The sequence below is a fragment of the Histoplasma capsulatum genome (assembly GCF_000150115.1).
Source record: "Histoplasma capsulatum G186AR genomic scaffold supercont2.10, whole genome shotgun sequence".
Lineage (NCBI taxonomy): Eukaryota > Fungi > Ascomycota > Eurotiomycetes > Onygenales > Ajellomycetaceae > Histoplasma > Histoplasma capsulatum.
Genome location: NW_025544810.1, coordinates 1157804 through 1176766, shown reverse-complemented (window position 1 = coordinate 1176766; position 18963 = coordinate 1157804). Strand labels below are relative to the sequence as shown.

Sequence of the window (18963 nt, the reverse complement as noted above, 5' to 3'; positions counted from 1 at the left end):
AAGACTTTTCGCCTACTTCTTTTTAAGACCTTGTTCGATCTTTCTCCGCTTCTGCCTCAGTTTTTCTGCTTCTGCATCCTGCTTCTTGTTCGAGTAAATCATTTTATCTAGCAGCTTGCGCTTCTTACGGCTCATCATCATCTTCTGGCGTTCGAGCTCCTCCTCTTCTTTCTTTTTCTGGGCCGCCCGTTTCTTAGCTAACGGTGCTTGCTGCTTTTTGCCCTTAATGGTTCCACTCTCTGCTTGACTGGAGGCCGAAAACGGAAGCCCGGCCGCCTCAGCTTCTAGTTCCTTCTGGTGTTGCGAGCGAGCTTTCTCCTCCTCGTCTTCTGACTCGGAACTCATATCTTCATCCTGGTCAAACCCTTCGAATTTATCGGCACCATCACCGTCATTGCTACTTTCGTCCGTGTCTTCTGCCATTGCAATGTCCATTCCGCCATTAACTGACTCATCACCGGATGTGTTTTCATCGCCAGAGTCTCGAGCCAGGTTAGCAAGCAATTCTTTGCTCTGTTTCGACTTAGTGCTTTCTTCCTCACTTTCTTCCTGTTCATCGTCTTCATACTCTTCTGCTTCAGCAGCTCGTTCAGCCTCACCCTCCTCTTCTTGGTCAGCCAGGCTGGCTCTTGGGTCGTAGCCACGCTTGGAGGGCTTTACCCATGGGCTCAGATGCGGTGGGAGTGTAGCACCAGGGGCATAAAGGTCAGGGCGCAGAAGCTTTCCTTCGTTGATGCAATCCCAAACCCATTGTGGTTGGATATATGTCCGGCCAGGGACTCTGGTTCCCGGTCTTACACTTGGGGCGGCTTCGGTTCCGTCTTCGGGGTTTTTAGGTAAGGGGGGAAGTGAAGTCTGGGGGAGTTGTGGACGGTCAACTATTTGGTGGGTTATGCGAGCGTCTAGCTCGTCATGTGTAAATGCACCATCTCCAAGAACGCTATCCCACCCTATGCGCTTGCAGCCGAACGAACGCAACAAGAACTCAAGAGGTGCCCGAGGAGCCTCCCGAGAGATATAAAAGGTGAATGTCGCAAATAATGAACCTGCTTCATCGCCACTGATTTGTGGTTGTGGTAAGCTGTCAGCTTCAGGGGCAATTGGTTCGAATTTGTCGATGGCCTCAGTGTTATCTTCCCGGTCTTCGGTCGATTGGTCTGTGGGCTCTGTATCGAGTTGGGTCTTTTCGAGTATGTTGTCGACCTTAGCCTGGAGTTCTTTTGAGGTAGTCGCCACTTTCTCAGCACTCCCATTCGGTTGCTGCGAAGTCTCAATAGCCTTGTGCGCCTCTCCAAAATAGCGTCCTTCTAAGGTGAAGGCTGCGAGCTCAGCGCCGCGTTCATCGCTAGACTTATCAAACTTTGGTGGATAAACCAAACCGATTGAAGTATAGAGTTTATAATTGACAAACCCAAGCAGCGTGGTGTAGAACTCTACGAAAGTACCCATAATTCGGTAGTCCACGTCCCCCGTAACTCTTTGAACAAATCGATAAGGCACCAGCCACATTATATCCTGCCCTAGAATTGTAGCTTGGTAGTATATGCCTTTAATTGAGAGGAATGATTTTCGGAGAGAATTGGTAGCTATCAGATAATGCTGGAATTCATGACACAGTCGCTGGCAGAGGGTAATGGTTTTAGACGGAACGGAGGTCGTCGAGGGTAGATTGGCAAACAAAAACAGGAGCGACAAAGCATCATCCAAGTCCCGAAGCGCATCTATAAATGTTGGATACCGTTCCTTGATAATGTGATCGAGGGAGAGTTTCGGTGCATTATTTTTCTCGAGTCTCGCGGCATTTCCAACTTCTCCGCGACCGAGAGCCCTGGCGATCTTCTTGGAAAGGGTCTTTTGTTCCCGGAATTTCTTGAGTAAAGGTTCGTGAAGGAGGTACTGAATGTCTCTTGTATAATAGAAGGTAGTGCTTGGGGTCGCTGATTTCGAGGCTTTCTTTTTGTTTCGCGGCTCACGGGGATAGATACCTAGCATAAAATTTAGACAACCGAATCATGCATATAAAAGGGGTGAAAGTCTTTACCCTTGAAAATACATAATCTTCGGAAATCAGGGAGAGAAATCTGTAGTTTGCGAACTGCCTGAGTTCTGGTGATGAAATTTTTCGCTTGACCAGACGTGCCTGTTGAACAAATAGCGTTAGCAACCTCACCCGGTATAAAACCAGAACAATGGGAGTTCAGTACCTTTCTTTTTTATTTTCCCCATTTTTTATATCGGAATTGCTCGAATTGCGACGAAGACGTGGTGTTTCCGACGTTGGGCTTAGGCGCTGGAAAAAAAAAAAGTTGTGCGGGAGTCGGAGAAAAGCTCGATGTGGCCCGTGCGTCAACATCCTCCAGCTGCAACCATCGAAGTTGATCCGTGGGGACACTTCAAGGTCATGAATATGAAATCAATTAACCTTAATGACCCCAAGCTCCTGGCATTTTGTTCACCGCCATAGGACTATGAACTTCTATCTCGATTTCTGTTCATAATGCCGGTCGATAGAAGAAAACTTTGTGTATTTGGAGGTGCAATCACTCTCCGCATTCTTTTATTTACCCTATTTCCGACTCTCCCAGACCTGCTTACAGGTCGAGTGGAAGTTTCTACGCCAGTCAGCAGCTTTAAGAGGCGTAAGTTGAAGCCGTGTTCCCACATGAATGTGAGTAATTGCTGAGTATAGCTGTGTATTGCGAGTCCAAAAGTCCAAGAAGGTGTCTTTTTATACACCCGAAAGGTCAGCCCGTATGACGGTGGAGTTTATCACCAGGTGCGTACTTTCAAAAATATAACAGCCAATACAACGAGCGACAATCTAATGCGCTCTTGCACAAGGCCCCGATTCTTTTGCCAATATTTTCGCTCCTCCCGCAGTCTGCCAGCCATCCTCTTCTTGCCGGTTTGGTTTACGTCCTTCTCGATCTTCTCAACGCCGCGGCTTTGATAACCATATCGGATTCCGGTGAATCTGTGGTGTCGAGACTTTACACGTCTACACGGAAACATATTCGATGGGATGGAGTCTCTATTGCTGCAGGGTGTGTTTGAGATAGTAGATTCATGGCGGAAGAAATATTCAAAACGCAAGCTAATTTCTTTATAGTTACCTATTTAATCCATTTGTAATCGCGACATGTCTGGGCCGATCAACCAACAGTTTCACCAATTCCGCAATCCTATATGCTATTTCGAATGCGGTTACGGGTAATACCTTCAACTCCGTGCTCGCGCTGGGATTCGCTTCGTATCTATCACTCTATCCTGCTCTCCTATACCCGCCGCTCATTCTCCTCTGCTACGATCGAAACATATCACGTGTGAAATCCACAGGCGGTTCTTTCGGCTACGCGCTAAGATATTTTCTTCTTTTTGTCACGATTGTCGTGGCACTCCTCTATATGTCTTACATTCTTACTGGTAATTCATGGGAGTTTATATCTGCAACTTATGGGGTTCAGCTGCTGGTACCTGACTTGACACCAAACGCTGGCCTTTGGTGGTATTTCTTGATTGAGATTTTCGATCCGTTTCGAGAATTTTTCCTGGGAGTTTTCTGGTTGCATCTGGCATCATATGTTGGGGCCTTCACCGTGAGGATGAGGACGCAGCCTCTCTTTGTGATCACCTCATTCCTTGGGGTATGTTCGATTTTCAAACCATACCCTAGCATTTCTGACGTATCCATCTATTTTGCTCTTCTGCCACTCTACCGCCATGTCTTCCCATGTACGTATTCCCTTTCTCCCTCTTCTTTTTGCACATACCTGCTAACATAATTATAGTAATGCGTTATACGTTTTTCGCCGTTGCGGTTTTGCTATATGCTACACTTCTCGGCCCAATATTCCACCATTTATGGATATATGCTGGCTCGGGCAACGCCAATTTCTTCTACGCAATAACCCTAGTCTGGAGTCTAGGGCTCTCGATTCTCGTTGCAGATTCGATATTCGCTGTCCTTCGTGACGAGTGGGAGAAGAGCAGACCAGACATGAAAGGAAAATATGCAAAGCAGATCTAACAGCCTTTGTGGCAAGCGTCCAACACTCTTGGTGAGGAACCAACTAGTTTTACCCTCACCACACAACACCGATATCATTCTTGTCATTCTTCATTGTCGTCTGTGTACTAGCAATGTCCTTAGATAATATCATATAATCATATTCCCTGGTATGCCCATTCCTGAGTTTCATCGGTTTGGGAGAAAACTCATCTTCTGCGTATCCCAGCCGTTCATAAAAGCGAATAGCGGACCCATTGGCCTTAAAAACCGTTAACATGGTCTTTTGCAACCCGATGTTCCGTCCTATCTCCTCATAATAGCCAAGAAGTATCTTCCCCAATCCCCTGTGCTGTAACTCCGGTGCAAGGTGAATTTCGTAGCAATATAGTACTTCAATTTCATCTTCGTATGTAACCATGAAGGACAGAAATCCCCCAAGCTCCCGCCTGCCAGTTTCAGGAGTTTGTGACTTCTCATCCATGTGTATGAGGGACACCGATTCGGTAGCAGGAGGACAAGTAGTAGGAGTGGTGTTACGGACCAGAAGCATATACCACATATCCAGAAGTTTCATTTCGTTTTTCTTTTTCGCAGGTGACCATCCAGTGGTTGAATGTTTGTACATCTCCGAGCTGGTAAGCTTCACCAGCAAAAAGCATGACTCGAGATCGGTCTTTGATATCGAGGTCGATGAGTGTATTTCAATTGAATAGGTTTCGTATAGTTCCTGGCCATTGACGGCCGGTGTTCGGCAGGGAACTGATATAGTGAAGTCCCGGATTCGAAGGGGTATGTAGCGATTGATAAAGTCTTCAAGTGAGAGCGCATTCACGCATTCGACCAGCGGCAATATTTTTGCTGGAGGTTTTTGCTCATCGGAAAAAGCCGGCCGGTGTGTCAGATAGTTTTGGTAATCAGTTAATACAAAACCGAAGGCTTGATCATGACTTACGCGACGCGGGATGCCTCCGCCGTGATTCTTCATTTTTACTACCCCTATCCGACACACCATTCTCGTTCTCTCGGAGAGCATGGGTCTTCTCCATGCCATTGATATCCGAAACTTCTGTGGCTAACGCACGTGTTTTCTTCCTTGAAAAAGTCGCTGTAGTTTTTCTGATCCTGCTGTCACGCACTCTCCGCAGGACAGACATAGTTTCCTCTTTGATCGTACCAAGCATTGGCGAGCTTGCTCTTACCTTTAGATATCTATCTAGGTTAGCAAATGCCATAAACACTGCACTGCCTCGTCAAAACAGGATTTCACTCAATCGGTCCTTCAAGGGATGAAGTTGAAACAAGATAATATTCTCAGCTCTCGGAGACGCGGTAATCGTATTGCTCTAACTCGCTTCCGCGTTCGCTCCGCCACCGCCTTCAATTCTGCCCTTCCAATCAGTTGTTTTATTTAAGCTGGCAACAACCAACGAAGGATCCTGCTTCAATATACACGGGCCAAATCGATGGCGGAGAAACAGAATCCGCAATTTACTCCAATATCCATACATGCGCTTGTCAGCTCGCCTTTTCTCGGCTGCTGGAGAGCCGCCACGCAGACTCAGAAGGCAGACTGTCAGCCTTGAACATGTAAATTTATCTATTTGCTACGCTCCACTGAATATCATATCCAAACTGAAAACCGGAGACTCCTGGGTTCCGCTAACTAGAGCCCAATTCCAAACATGCATAGTTCGTTCAACAAAAGCGAGCACTCGGCCTCTGGCGTGAGATCGTGCGAGCTACGAATAGTACGCCCTGCACTCCTTGTTCGATTCCCGTTTTACCTTCCAATGCAACCAAGGTCCGCCTAACCATCTCACTCTTCCTCACGGTTTACATAGGGATTCCCCAATCTAGCGTAAGGGATGAAATGCGATCTTTTGCCCGTCACGAATTTGAGCGGAATAAGGGAGTTACAGATCTGGTATAGACAATTAATCTGCGGAATTTATGTTGCCGTCAGTTAAACTAGCTTTTGCAATGAGACTAATGAAAAATATACGCTGGATATACCTTTTAGGCGCATATTAGGTACCTGATCTCGGTATGCCCATCATTAATTGCCCGCACTGCATGATTATCGTTCACCTGCAACATATACATTGAATGAAAATGCTCATTTCCTTTTGATTTTCCAGACGGGGAAAACGGAGTTTGATGCCATGCGACGATATATCGATGAGTTAGCGGCATGACCGCTGGGTTTGAATATATCCCATCATCCACACCAAATCAACCGCGCGAGTATCGAAACATCTTCGTGGGTAAAAGGGCGGCGTCACCCAGTGTACTGAACTATTTTGACACAATATGTGTATTTAATATATAGCTCTGATCTGAGTATAGATGCCTAGGGACTCAGAAGGAAGATGCACGGAAGGAAATACGATTGATAATAGAATACTGTGATAGTAATCATAGAAAGCAGAGAGCTATTCCCATTCGAAGCACCGTGTCCCGTGAACCCTATATACAAAATGAAATCGTACAAATCTAGACCACCCCAAGGCAAACGCAACAAAAAAAAAAATAGGAGTGAGGGGGGTGAGAAGGGGAACATGAATGAATAAACAATTAAATAAATGGCCGTAATGGCAATTAAGCCAACCCAGGCGAAGCCACCACAGTATATTTTAAGCTGTAATCAACAACCCCTGCATACCAGTAATATATACATACCGCCACGACCATCCTGCAAAATAACTGTTACACTCGCACGTCTCTCCGACCTAGAGCCCAAAGCCCCAAAGCCCCTTCACACCTCTAACCCCGCTTCTTCTCCGCCTCCTTCGCCGCCATTTCAATAGCAGCATGTCTCTGTCTCCAGTCCTTATCCTCCTTATCCCGTATCTCCAACTCCTTCAACCAAGCATCCCGCTTCTCCTGGTCTTGTTTCTGCTGCAGCGCCTTCTCGAACTCCTTGCGCTGTCTGCGTTCCTGCCCGTAGTAGATGCCGCCCGCAACAATGGCGAAGAGGGTAAATGCATGCCCGTATATACGCGCGCGGAACATGCGGTTCAGTTCAATAGAATCGCCAGCTTTCATGGATTTGTAGGCGCGCCAGAGGGCATAGCTGGTTGCGGCATAGCCTGTGATTAAAAATAGTTAATACGGGAGGGGCGGGGGTTGAAGGGTAAGGAGAAGGACGTTGCTTTGTGTGTATGTGTGTGTGTGTGTGTGCGTGTGTGTGTGAAGGAAGGGTTGGGTCGTTCCGAATATGTTCAAGGCCGGGGTAGATATACGGCTCTTTACCTATTGGGATAAGAGGTTCTTCTTTGATGCGACGTGTGAATTTCTGCCATTTTGTTTCCTGAAAGAATTCTCTGCGAAATTATTGCGGGTTAGTTAAATTAATGGAGCTGGATTTTCCCGGCACGCCGTAGCCGGAAAGGGGTTCTGGGTGGTCTACATACGGATGTGCGTCGAATGACGATGGGAGGGGTGTATTGCTCATATTGCGGGGTTGCGGCGATGCCAATTGGCACAGGGGAATGTGTTAAACTGGAGGGGTGTTGGCCGGAACTGGGTATTTCTCTCTTTTGTTCCTTTTTTTCCCCCGGCAAGGCCGGTGGGGACGGAGATGCTCTCAACGGCCCCCTTAACTGTCCTGTGTGAGTCTAACTCCAGGAGTCTATATTGGACTGAGGAGCACGAAAGGCTCAGAAGATTGGTTGTGACTTTGTTAAAATCCGCATTGGATATCGAGTAGGTAGCCTCAGCGGTTGTGGAAACGGTGGAGAAATGCAAACTTCCGCGGATGACGTCGAAGCCGGATGCGCTAGTGTGGGTCTCAGCAACCACCCTGCCCTTGATCATATCAAAGCGGTGAATGCTCAAGATCTATGCCATCGATTGAAGGCAGGATAGGAACATGGCAAAGGAAGACATAACAGAAGAAAATGATGGAGCTAGAATATGTCAGTCCAGGCGAGATTGGTTTTAAAGAGCAACCATTTGTCTCTTATCCTGCGAGTTATGAAAGTGGTGAGCAATCACATCAGTCTGAATCAACCACCCCTAGTCAACATCTTGAAATGGCGACACTATGGATGGGGTCCACCACTCCCCTATGAACGAGAAGATCGTGCGCTTGACATCCATGTTCTTGAATCAACTGCATATCGACGTTTGGAGGCCCAGGGAATCTGTGACACAGGGATTATCCCGCGATGTCCAGGGACTCAATCCAAAACTATGTCAGCCTCACTTGAGAAAGCTTCTTGGGGGTGAAAACCCACCAAGGATTATATTCCCAGAGTACATTCCAAACATGGAGATGATCAATCTTGGCAACTATATAGAAACATGGATGAACAATCTTCTGGGTATCCGTGAGATTCACAAAGCAGGTGAACAGCTGGGTGATATCGAGCCCAGGGACATGCTCATTGTCAAATATGACCCCAGTCCTGACCGGGTTGTGTGACTTGATTCAATCGGGTGAGTACTTATGATGAGAACCATATGACAGACAAACAGAAAGTCCTTATAGCTGAAGTGGGAGTATCAATGGAGTACTTCAAGATTTATCTGATATGTCGTCTCACATCAATCACCCTCTTGTTATTCCTTCATATTCTTACCGTTCTTTGGCGTTCTACGATGAGGATGTTTGAAAGGGGAAACTCGACAAAACATACATTTTCTATTGCACTTGACGGATTTCCTTTGCTATCATTCCTCGTACTTGATATCCCGGCTTGCATGGATGACAGACTTGAACACACTCTAACGTTTCAAATTAGCATAGAATGATGACTTGAATATCTCAAGCAATTAGAGCAGGATTACTAAAAACCACTTGCTCAACTTCCCTTTTTCTCTCATCCCTCAAGAGATGTGAGAGGTTAGACCTGGGAAGCCAACTCCGTACGTCTTTTCCTCTCTCGATTCCGCAGGCCAGAGGATACTACTGAAGCAAGCCACTTTCTTCCAGGTTAGAGCCATCTCTCTCATGACAGGCGCGTTCTCAGAGCATTTGGGTCCCTAAGACATTTCCCCCCCCCCAGAATCCCGAATGCCCTGGAGCAGGCCACAATTTCAGCACCAAGAACGGCCCTTCCTCAGGTTGTTCTTGATTTTTGGGGCATGAAGATACTCAGGGTGTTTTCTGGAATGCGTCAAGCCTCATGTAACCTACAGAAATCCTTATTTCTCAAATCGTCCTTTCACCCAGGGAGAGCCGCTTTGCCCACAGCCATAAATTTTGCTATTTCCCAGGGCAACCTGTCGCCTCAGGGGATGACTGGGAAGCGTCAATTCGGGGGAAATAGTTAACTGACTACCGCAAAAACCCCGGGCCAAGGAAAAGTCTCGTTCGAATTCATCGGCCCATGCCAGAGCTCTCTCATCCCACCATTCTCACTCTACTATCCTTGTCCTACTATTCTTATCCTAGCGTTCTCGTCTTGCAGTCAAACAATCCCATGGCGTGAAACTTCAATTTCCATTGGTCTTGAGAGAGCAGTGAGAACGCCCTTCACGGCTAGCCCACTGACATGTGCAAGATGGCTTGTGCCTGCCGGTTGGGGTCTGCAGTGAGGATTCGTCAGATAGGCGATTGCAAAGTGTGGCTGCAAGGAGTCTTTGGAGCAAATTTACATTTTTCCAAGCTGCCCCGAAGTGGGCGAAGTCCAAAAGCTAGAAACACGAAAAGAAAGAAAGAAAGAGAGAAAGGTGGAATGTACTATAAGTTCCAAACATGCACCCAATTAGAATGACAATCATCCACACTGCACCCACTCTACACCCACGGACATCTTGATTTTGAGTCAAAGACCACAACTTTTGGTGGCTGTGGCTACGCTCCGAGACCCCTTCTTCCCAGGAGTATAAATCCCAGGCTTCCCACTGTCCTTTTCAGGACGTCCACTGCTTGCTGACTTCCCAGGGCTAGTCTATCCAAGGCGTTTACTCTGCTCCGAAACTTGTTTTTATCCACTACCATACGGAGCACGGAACCAGCAACTACGTACAAATTTGAAACATTTGATGGCGCTGGAGCACCAAAGGGCCCATAACCTGATAGAAGTGGAAGGTTGGTTAACTGTAACTACTGATATCTAGCAGGCGCAGTACTCTTTATATAGGTGCGGGTCACATGGCCATAGCGGACATCAGGGGGTCAACATGTTCTACATTATCAATTTCTTATAACTACTGAGGACTTTATCACACTGCAAAGGATCATACTTTATAGAACATACTTTATAGAAATTACATTAATAGATAGAAACTGAATACTGTCAAAGAAATGTTGATACATAATTTCAGCTTGATTTATCTTATATTTGATTTCTTCTGACTTATTTGTTTCTTAAATAAAAAGTATACAGTCACTAAATACTCCTCAAGCTGGATTCCGTTATTCTGAATATCAAGTTCCGCCAAATCTACCACTTGAACAAGATTTAATATTGGATAGCATTAGATGAACAATAAAAGGTATAAAATGCTCATAAAATCCCTCTGATCAGCTCTAGCTAGGATCAATTGAATTGGTTAACATATTCTATTGTGAACACTAAATATCCCCACATTGACTAGTTATGAGTCCATTGAATGAATTCTTTTGAATGATAGGATGCTATCTTCACCCATCTTGGAGAGAATCGAGAGCTTGAATCCAGGGCTGCAGAATCTGATAAACTTCATATTGATGGATTCTTGTAATAGGAAACTGCCTGAAGAATCATCTAGTACCCACATCTTGACAATAGAAGTTAGAGATTATTGTGCAATTCTTGAAGCCATCAAAGGCCAGTGAGGTGAAGAAAAGGAGTGGGGAAAATTAGTTGCAAGAATGAGAGAATGCCTATAATCAAGTGATCAAATACAATATTGGAGGGTTGAATGATGATGATACCCTCTTTTGATCTCCAAACATCATTGGCGCGAAAATGAAGGCATGGATAGCTGTTTGTCCTCTGCCCATTAGTGTTATGAACCTGCGACACAACTCTGAGATCCGTTGGTTAAGTAAGAAAGCCGGGAAGCACTCTAGAGTCAAGAACAGAGAATCAGCTTGAGCCTTCAACGAAGGGCGGATTATTAGATGGAGCGAAAAATTGGTTTCCAAAGCCTATTGCCAAGATGCCCTAAACCAAATATAGGGAAATCCGGATTAACTCTGTTCCTGAAACTTTCCTTCATGGTCGCCTCGACTACCAGCATGGCGCTGGTGGTGATCGCACTCTTTTGTCCCAGTGTTATGGGTTACCAAACCATGTGAATCTCGCAACTCCATGTGGCGAATGTCAAAACTGCAGTACAAAGCTAATTGAGAACAAAAATCGGGAATAAGCTCAAAAGTTGCCTGGCGCCACGACGTCATCGAAGAAAGTTCTCCTGAATGAAATGCAGTTACATATCCTCCCTGATGAAAACATACGCAGAGAAACATGTCAGTAACGAAGCCAATCGCCTCACGAGACAAAACCATTCTGCATCTTTTCAATACATTTGTAGTACCAGTAGATCTAAATACAACCCCTTCCCCTTCTCCCCCCATACAAAAAACAAGCATGACGGCTACAAATTAGCCCTGGAGCCCTCATGGGTCCGGGATGAGCGTCATTATTTTGCCCACGGATAGAAAGTGTCCGTGAAAAGTCGCATCTGTCGCACAAAGTTCTGCTCTTCGGCTGGATTTGAGATGCGATTGACTTTACTGTTCAGAGATTTAGTCGAATTTCTCAAATTAGAGCGTGATATCCATACAATGTACCATTCTTAGCTCGGTGAACACGGTGAACTTCGTGCTCTACTCTCTCAAAGTCTGGATCACTGAGCATATCCTTTTCAATATCCGGAACTATATGAAATGACCTCTGTTTCATCTCTGGGGGTTGGAGAGGTTCGATATGCGAGTGATGGATTTTTTGCGTGAGTTCATCGACAGGGCGTCCAGCAGATGCTAGATATGCCATGATAGCACGGTCAAACTCTGTCGGGTTACGACCATCGAATTCGTTCACACGAAGTCGTAAAATGACGCGCTTGGGATGTTTGGGAAAACCTTCGAAAGTTGGCCCGGCATCTACTGCTGATTCTCTAGATGTCTCCGACATCGTAACTGCTCGTTTAGCTAAGGTATAAGATAAGGATAATTCATCTATCTGGCTTTTCAGCCATTTCAGCGGTGAAAGCTGACTATACTGAGATGCTAGATATTGCGTCCGAAAACAAATCTATTATTAGGTGACCCTGCACAGGTTAGTGACCTGCACTAGCGTAAGTTAGCGGAGTAACCAACGGGTCAGCCGACGTGTAGTCTCGTCCAAGTCGATTTTATCCCACCTGGAAATCAATAGTGATCAGTTTCAATAGACATTGTCAAAAGTGATCCTTACCCAGCCTCTTCCATCGAATATGTGCGATCAGCTGTGTCACCATTACCAAGCTTGCGACCACTTCTATGCCTATGATTACCAGCGATGCAACGCAGCATTCGCCCGCCCAAACTAGACGCCGTGTGTTCCTCCGAGCGGATATCTTAGAGATCTTCGAAGAGTCCTTGATGTCCAAGACCAGGACCTTCCTGGGTTATGCCCTGTTTGTGCAGGCGTTTCTCCTCCGAGCTCTCAGCACTCTCAGTAATGAATCAGCTGTACTGTCCAATGTGTCAGTATTTCACAACCAGATCCTTTCTAGCATTTTTCTGATCAAAGAACTAGGAGACTGTTGACCGTGTTCCTGTCGCAGAGTCTGGCAACATGGGGAGAATCCTTAGCCTGAATATGTTCTCTGGTGTACTGTGTTTCCCAGGTTGCTTTGGATCAAACCTTCTCGGGATATAGAGTTTATAAGCGGTTCGTACCGACGGTGTATAGTTGGATATGTCTTATTATCCTGTACGTCCAGAGAATATGAAGAAACCTGTGGATGACTTGTGGCTCGGCTGTACATCATTTTCCTCCATGCCCAGCACGAGGATAAAGTTGTTTCCGTGGAGGGAATTTACTGATGATGGATTAGCTTGAGAGGTGAAAGGAGACTCCAGCTCTGCCGGGGAATACTATTCAGCAAACTTTTATTACATCACAGTTTGGTGCTGTAATGCATACTTTCAATGATAATTTTCCCTTGACCAATTACCTTGGCACAGTGAAAATTGGATCTAAACCAGGATGGTATTGATTTCCAAAACAGACAATGCTTGGCTTACTAAATCTGCCAGAGTTCGTTGTAATTTACAAACTTTTTAGTTTGCATCACGGTCAATTTAGTGTAGCTCTCAGCTGATGATGTTGGGGGTTTGGATTGCTACCAGCATGGTGCTGGTGGTGATTGAGCTCTTTTGCCCCAGTGGCCTAACAGATGCAGTCTCTATAGAAAGCCACATATATATCCCCATGAGTATCTTGTTCCAGCTCTCTAGGGTGATGCGGAACAAAGAGCCACAGGTGAGCGTGGCACACAAAAAAACACTTGGTGGGAGAGAGAATAACACACTTTGCTGATTACAGAATGGCATCAGTAAAAAAGTGTCTGAGCAATGATGAAGCATGATCACCGCGCGACACTCACAAGAAAACTTTCATTGAACATCAGTAAGTGAATTCAGTCGGATTTAAAAAAAAATCTCGGAGAGCAAAGCAAGCTGCCAACCAGGTTAGTGACCATATTGCAGTGATGTATATCTGGCCAAGATGGCACTCCATGGACTCAAATTCAACCCAGTGCCACAAATAAGGGAGCCATCATTGGTGATGAATATGCCAGCAACACAGGTGGCAGTGCAAAATCAACTGAAATGAAATGCTGGTGAGCGAGTTGTCGAAGTGTCAGCACAGCAAATGGATAACAAAAGGCAAGTGGTGGAGCCTTCCGCATCACTACAGGCATGTTGATGTCATATGGAGAACCCCATTGCAGAATTATCCAGCCATCTGCGGGACGTGGAGCTGAAAGCAATCCGGGGACCTTCTGAAGAAGCTGCCATGACTGAAGTCTTTCCATCCACCTCAGAACAAGATGATCAGGGGCAGGCCAGCAGCATTGCCATTGAACCAGAAACAGCCAATCACCCCCTCATCATTGTGTCTGAAGGATAGGAACAACAGCGGAAACCCACTCCTGGCGGAATCCACAAGATACAAAGGGCCAAGCCAACACAGCGAGATGTGGATCGAGCGACCTACTGCGTGGATGCAATCAATGACAAGCTTGAAAGCAGATCAGACACTGAGCAGCCCGGGCCTGTAGATGATCCACCAACCACAGAGTCACCACCCATTGAGCCCATAGTGGCGGCTTCATTTGTGGAGCTGACACGGCCAGAAACAAGGGAGGAGGGTGCAGATATTCGATTTGACGTGGCCACCGAGGATGTCAAACTCGACCAAAGCAACGGCCGGACAGGTTGAGGCGGCCGAGTGGCCAGGGAGCACCACGGCCCGTCACCCAATACAATTTCAGAAAATTGGCTACAAGCTCGCTCACGGACCCTGATGGGGACAGTACCAAGGTTGCTGACAGGGAAGCTTGGGCGCGCACGATTCTGCTTCCGTCAAGTTCTAATACAGTTTACAAATTGATTAAGAAAGAAAAGAAGAAGAAAAAGAAATTAGAAGAAAAGACCATATAAAGAGAATTCTTATAGAAGAAGAATATTGAAGATTGCATTATAATGAAGCACAGAGTGGAAGAACATTAGAGGTTACATAATTATGGGATGGAATTGTGAGAACGAGGATTTTTGGAGGAGCTCGTGAGCATGTGAGCAGGCGATAGGGGTTGGTTGCGTAAGCTAACTACTCACAAAGTATCTTCTCTACTTTGTTTTCAAGATATTATTATTTAAATAATAGAGTTATCGTTTTATCAGCAGCAGCAGCAGATTGATTATCGAAGCTATTGAAGATCGTATCTTGATGTTTAATAAGATATATACAAAGATGATGACAACATTGCAACTGTCACACTCTCAAATCAAGCTTTTGAAACAGATAAATATATATCTTGATGACTTGTTAAATACATCAAAATCTCATTCTCGCAAGGCATTTGAATAGTGCAATTTCAGATGTTAGAAAAATCCAATTCGTACTTGACAACTAGGCAAAAAAAACATTTCGTTCGTGCGCGGGGTGTTGCAACATCCGTCTCATGGATTCGCGCGACATGCCGGGATATCATGGCGCTGCATAGATCGCTTGCGGCCTGCAGCCTGCAACCGGGATTAGCCGCATATTTCCCATATAGCCAAGCACTGTTGTTCCTCCCATGTCTTCGTAGGAAAGATCCAGCCCCGTCGCTGAATAGGGCAGTCCGATGATATCCAGGTCAGAAGCATAATCATCCATCCACCTGACTGAGAAGAATATTCCAACAATGTCAGCTCGCACTGTGTCAGACCGTTATCCTCGTTGTCTGCCAACGTGGCTGTCGGTCGTTAATCAGGAAAAGGAAGACAATTGTTTGCTTGTGGCTCGATGATGAGTCGTTCACTTCACTTAGGTAAGCTCTGTCAACCCTAATTCTGGTGGTTTCCAAAAAAAAAAAAAAATTAAGGTTCCAATCAACTCGTCAAAGGTCGCGTATCGCAAGTTCAAAGGACCACACTTGCTCAATTGCTGACTAGCGATAACAGACGTGTCTCCCATGTTGTATAACATGGCAGAAACACCTTTGACAAATGGCAGTGGCTCGCCACGCACGCCCAGACTGAGCTCTCTTGCGATGACTGAATACTCCGCATATCCTTCCCCGCCTAATGAGAGGCAAGGCCTGCCTCCGGACTGGGAAATCCCAGAGGCTTTCCTACTTCCAAATGGATATCCAGACGTAAGCTCCACGTCCCCAGTGGAATGGATGAACTATCCCTCTTTAACATTTATTGTCTGCCTCTAGTACTTGCGGTTGATTCTTACCTCCCGCGTCTACGATGTTGTCAAAGAAACACCCCTAACTCACGCTGTAAACATGAGCAACCGTTTGGAGTGCAAAGTATTTTTGAAAAGAGAGGATCTACTTCCCGTCTTTAGTTTTAAGCTTCGAGGCGCCTACAACAAGATGGCCCATTTGAGCCCGGAGAGAATGTGGAAGGGTGTTATCGCATGTTCTGCAGGTAGGTCTGCGTCGCACAGCCCCCGTTTTCGTGTGCTGTTACCATATCTTCCCTACTCACTTTGACGACCTAGGAAACCATGCGCAGGGTGTTGCGTACTCTGCACGAACATTGAAAATCCCCGCTACCATCGTGATGCCGTCAGGTACCCCTGCCATCAAGCACCGAAACGTCGCAAGATTAGGTGGGACAGTTGTACTGCATGGTCGTGATTTCGATGCAGCAAAGCAGGAGGCTGCCAGACTTTCCAAACTACACGATCTTACGAACATCCCCCCCTTTGATGACCCGTATGTAATTGCTGGGCAAGGCACCTGCGGCATGGAGCTACTGCGACAATCCAATATACAAAATCTCGAAGCTGTGTTTTGCTGCGTAGGTGGAGGGGGCTTAATCGCTGGTATCGGAGTTTACATCAAGCGAATTGCACCACATGTCAAACTCATTGGGGTAGAAACGCACGATGCGAACGCAATGGCAGAGTCTCTCGCGAAAGGTGAGAGGGTTACTTTGAATGAAGTCGGATTATTTGCAGACGGCGCGGCCGTGCGAGCGGTTGGCGAAGAAACCTTTCGGTTATGCAGAGAGGTGGTCGATGATATCATTCAGGTTTCGACCGATGAGGCATGCGCAGCCATCAAGGACATCTTTGAAGACACGAGGTCAGTGGTGGAGCCGGCTGGCGCTCTCTCACTTGCCGGTCTGAAGAAATATGTCGCGATGAATCCATCGCCGAATCCGAACCGAGAGCTTGTGGCCGTGACATCTGGAGCGAATATGAACTTCGACAGATTACGGTTTGTAGCTGAACGTGCTACGTTGGGTGAGCGGAAGGAGGCGCTGCTGAGTGTCGCCATTCCCGAGCGCCCAGGCTCATTCGCGAAGCTGCTCGAGATCGTGACTCCGCATGATGTCACGGAGTTCAGCTATCGCTGCTCTGGCAGTGAATATGCTGTGGTGCTCATGGGCATATCATTAGCCACTTCGACCGGGACTGAGGATTTGAGCGTTATAGTAAACCAGTTACTAAAGAATGGGATGAGAGCGTATGATCTAAGTGACGATGAGCTCGCAAAGACACATATCCGGTATCTTGCTGGTGGACGGAATAACGTCGAGGATGAAAGACTCTTCATGTTTGAATTCCCCGAACGCCCCGGGGCCTTGGCGAAATTCCTCACAACTCTCAGACCCCATCAAAATATCTCATTATTCCACTATCGCAATTATGGAAGTGATGTGGCCAAGGTCCTTGCTGGGATTCAGTGCCCAGTCACAGAGAAGGCTGAGCTCGAGGGTTTCTTGCACGATTTAGGATACCCAGTCACTGAGTGCACAGATTCGCCCGTTTACGAGATGTTTCTACGAGAGTGATGGATCATTTGTAGGTGTTTCGTCTGTCTTTGATAGCCATTCTTAATTCTTTTTGCAGTTTTAGTTCTTGACCTGCAGCTCCCGGATTTCTCTTTGTTATTCTTTGCTTGCAACGCTTTTTTCTGTATGCTGGCGTTTTGCTCTATTTACATACCAAAAGGGTGTAAAGGCGTTCGAAGATTTGCGACTTGTGGAATTCCGATGCCTTACGTATTCAGCGTCATCTTACCGAGGCATTGTAGATAAATAGAGTCAATGGTACATGTACATACGGGGAATTAACTAAACCTTTTAAAGATTTCTCTTCCTGTTATTCAAGAGCAAATACACATTTCGCGTACGACTTTCGGCTCTCTGTCCGTTGCGGTTTGGCGCAGGTCTCCACGTCGAACCCGGTTCGTTGTCAGAAAGAGGATGCCTTCAAAGTATTCCAGCTTGTGAAGGTTGATCATGACTATTGTGATATAGGTGCAGTGCTCTATGCATGTATCTCATCAGAAGAACTACATTGAAATGTTTGGCAACCTTGCTAATTTAAATGATGTGGTTCTTTATAATGAATAATAAGCTCTCTCACTGAGAGCTAAACTGTCAGAGTAGAATACATCTGAAATTGATGAGGGATACATATGTAATAGAGAGACAGATTAAGTTTTCCTGAGAGAGTCTCTGCAGTGAATGTCTTATCAATCTCTGGGGAGCTATTGATTGAATTCAGACATGTTAAAGAAATTGAATGAAGATAATCAACAGTAATCCGATGTAAGAGTACATTAAGTCTGCAGCTCTTCTCTTTGGTGATATGATCAAATGATACTGTTGGAGTAAGACTCAGGTGGGTTGTTGCAAATGACAGAAGGGTTTGTTTGGTATTTCCTGGGATTTTAAGAGTGTCAAAAGACTTTCAGATACCACTTCACATAGATTTGTGAGATAAGATACTGAACATTCTACTTTACAGCATGAGTAACAAGACAAAGACTGTCCCCTCATCACTGGCAAAAGCTCGCCTGGGTTTGGTATCAGATGTATCATTGATGGAAAAGGCCGTGGGCTCAACGTTCACCTGAAGTATGTTGGCAACCGCCCGATGCGACATCTGAATTTGTTCTAGTGGTCCGCCGGGTGCTGGAAAGGCCTTCACTGTTGAGGCAACTCCGCAGAATTTCAACCTTCCTCTCTATTCTGTGTGCCTTGCCCATCGTCTTAACCATGCGCTTGCTAACATGCCTAGATATTTGCTGGAGACGTTGTTGTCGCTTACGCCGATTCCACTGCGTTTGGGCAAAGGCTCGAAAACATATTCAAGATTGTCAAGCACTTCGACGCCGTTCTTCTCTTGGATGAAGGCAGATGCGATCATGAAGCAGCGCAAACCTTACTAGGATACCCCGTAATCGTCTTGCGGCCGTTTTTCTCCGAAAACTCGAGTATAATATTACCGGGGTATCCTTTCTTGACAACGAATCGGATGATACGCAGCGTAGATTTCGACTAGGCGATCTTGAGC

At 46.0% G+C, this 18963-nt stretch overlaps 10 protein-coding genes across 10 annotated transcripts; 6 read left to right on the top strand and 4 right to left on the bottom strand.

Moving 5' to 3' along the window:
• Nucleotides 1–12: 12 nt before the first annotated feature.
• Nucleotides 13–2267, bottom strand: HCBG_07050 (pescadillo development protein; the record flags this gene model as incomplete). Its single annotated transcript, XM_045434099.1, has 3 exons — nt 13–1985; nt 2042–2140; nt 2205–2267. 3 exons carry the CDS (start codon nt 2224–2226, stop codon nt 13–15), a joined length of 2094 nt encoding a protein of 697 aa, XP_045285580.1.
• Nucleotides 2268–2497: 230 nt separating this feature from the next.
• HCBG_07049 (phosphatidylinositol glycan anchor biosynthesis class U protein) lies at nt 2498–4027 on the top strand (the record flags this gene model as incomplete). Its single annotated transcript, XM_045434098.1, has 5 exons — nt 2498–2639; nt 2712–2776; nt 2842–3044; nt 3110–3732; nt 3789–4027. The coding sequence occupies 5 exons, from the start codon at nt 2498–2500 to the stop codon at nt 4025–4027; spliced, it is 1272 nt and encodes a 423-aa protein (XP_045285579.1).
• A 55-nt stretch (nt 4028–4082) lies between these two features.
• HCBG_07048 (uncharacterized protein) lies at nt 4083–5021 on the bottom strand (the record flags this gene model as incomplete). The annotated part of the gene is made up of 1 exon (XM_045434097.1): nt 4083–5021. The coding sequence occupies one exon, from the start codon at nt 5019–5021 to the stop codon at nt 4083–4085; it is 939 nt and encodes a 312-aa protein (XP_045285578.1).
• A 1533-nt stretch (nt 5022–6554) lies between these two features.
• HCBG_07047 (mitochondrial hypoxia responsive domain-containing protein) lies at nt 6555–7652 on the bottom strand (the record flags this gene model as incomplete). Its single annotated transcript, XM_045434096.1, has 3 exons — nt 6555–7098; nt 7262–7332; nt 7423–7652. 3 exons carry the CDS (start codon nt 7461–7463, stop codon nt 6773–6775), a joined length of 438 nt encoding a protein of 145 aa, XP_045285577.1.
• Nucleotides 7653–8054: 402 nt separating this feature from the next.
• On the top strand, nt 8055–8435 carry HCBG_07046 (uncharacterized protein; the record flags this gene model as incomplete). The annotated part of the gene is made up of 1 exon (XM_045434095.1): nt 8055–8435. The coding sequence occupies one exon, from the start codon at nt 8055–8057 to the stop codon at nt 8433–8435; it is 381 nt and encodes a 126-aa protein (XP_045285576.1).
• A 2697-nt stretch (nt 8436–11132) lies between these two features.
• Nucleotides 11133–12078, bottom strand: HCBG_07045 (uncharacterized protein; the record flags this gene model as incomplete). Its single annotated transcript, XM_045434094.1, has 3 exons — nt 11133–11384; nt 11636–11678; nt 11729–12078. The coding sequence occupies 3 exons, from the start codon at nt 12076–12078 to the stop codon at nt 11133–11135; spliced, it is 645 nt and encodes a 214-aa protein (XP_045285575.1).
• A 347-nt stretch (nt 12079–12425) lies between these two features.
• Nucleotides 12426–12807, top strand: HCBG_07044 (uncharacterized protein; the record flags this gene model as incomplete). The annotated part of the gene is made up of 2 exons (XM_045434093.1): nt 12426–12617; nt 12685–12807. The coding sequence occupies 2 exons, from the start codon at nt 12426–12428 to the stop codon at nt 12805–12807; spliced, it is 315 nt and encodes a 104-aa protein (XP_045285574.1).
• Nucleotides 12808–13950: 1143 nt separating this feature from the next.
• Nucleotides 13951–14376, top strand: HCBG_07043 (uncharacterized protein; the record flags this gene model as incomplete). The annotated part of the gene is made up of 2 exons (XM_045434092.1): nt 13951–13959; nt 14074–14376. The coding sequence occupies 2 exons, from the start codon at nt 13951–13953 to the stop codon at nt 14374–14376; spliced, it is 312 nt and encodes a 103-aa protein (XP_045285573.1).
• Nucleotides 14377–15549: 1173 nt separating this feature from the next.
• HCBG_07042 (threonine dehydratase) lies at nt 15550–17765 on the top strand (the record flags this gene model as incomplete). Its single annotated transcript, XM_045434091.1, has 3 exons — nt 15550–15796; nt 15863–16079; nt 16153–17765. The coding sequence occupies 3 exons, from the start codon at nt 15626–15628 to the stop codon at nt 17451–17453; spliced, it is 1689 nt and encodes a 562-aa protein (XP_045285572.1).
• A 537-nt stretch (nt 17766–18302) lies between these two features.
• HCBG_07041 (uncharacterized protein) lies at nt 18303–18951 on the top strand (the record flags this gene model as incomplete). Its single annotated transcript, XM_045434090.1, has 3 exons — nt 18303–18313; nt 18415–18467; nt 18701–18951. 3 exons carry the CDS (start codon nt 18303–18305, stop codon nt 18949–18951), a joined length of 315 nt encoding a protein of 104 aa, XP_045285571.1.
• Between the last annotated feature and the right edge of the window lie 12 nt (nt 18952–18963).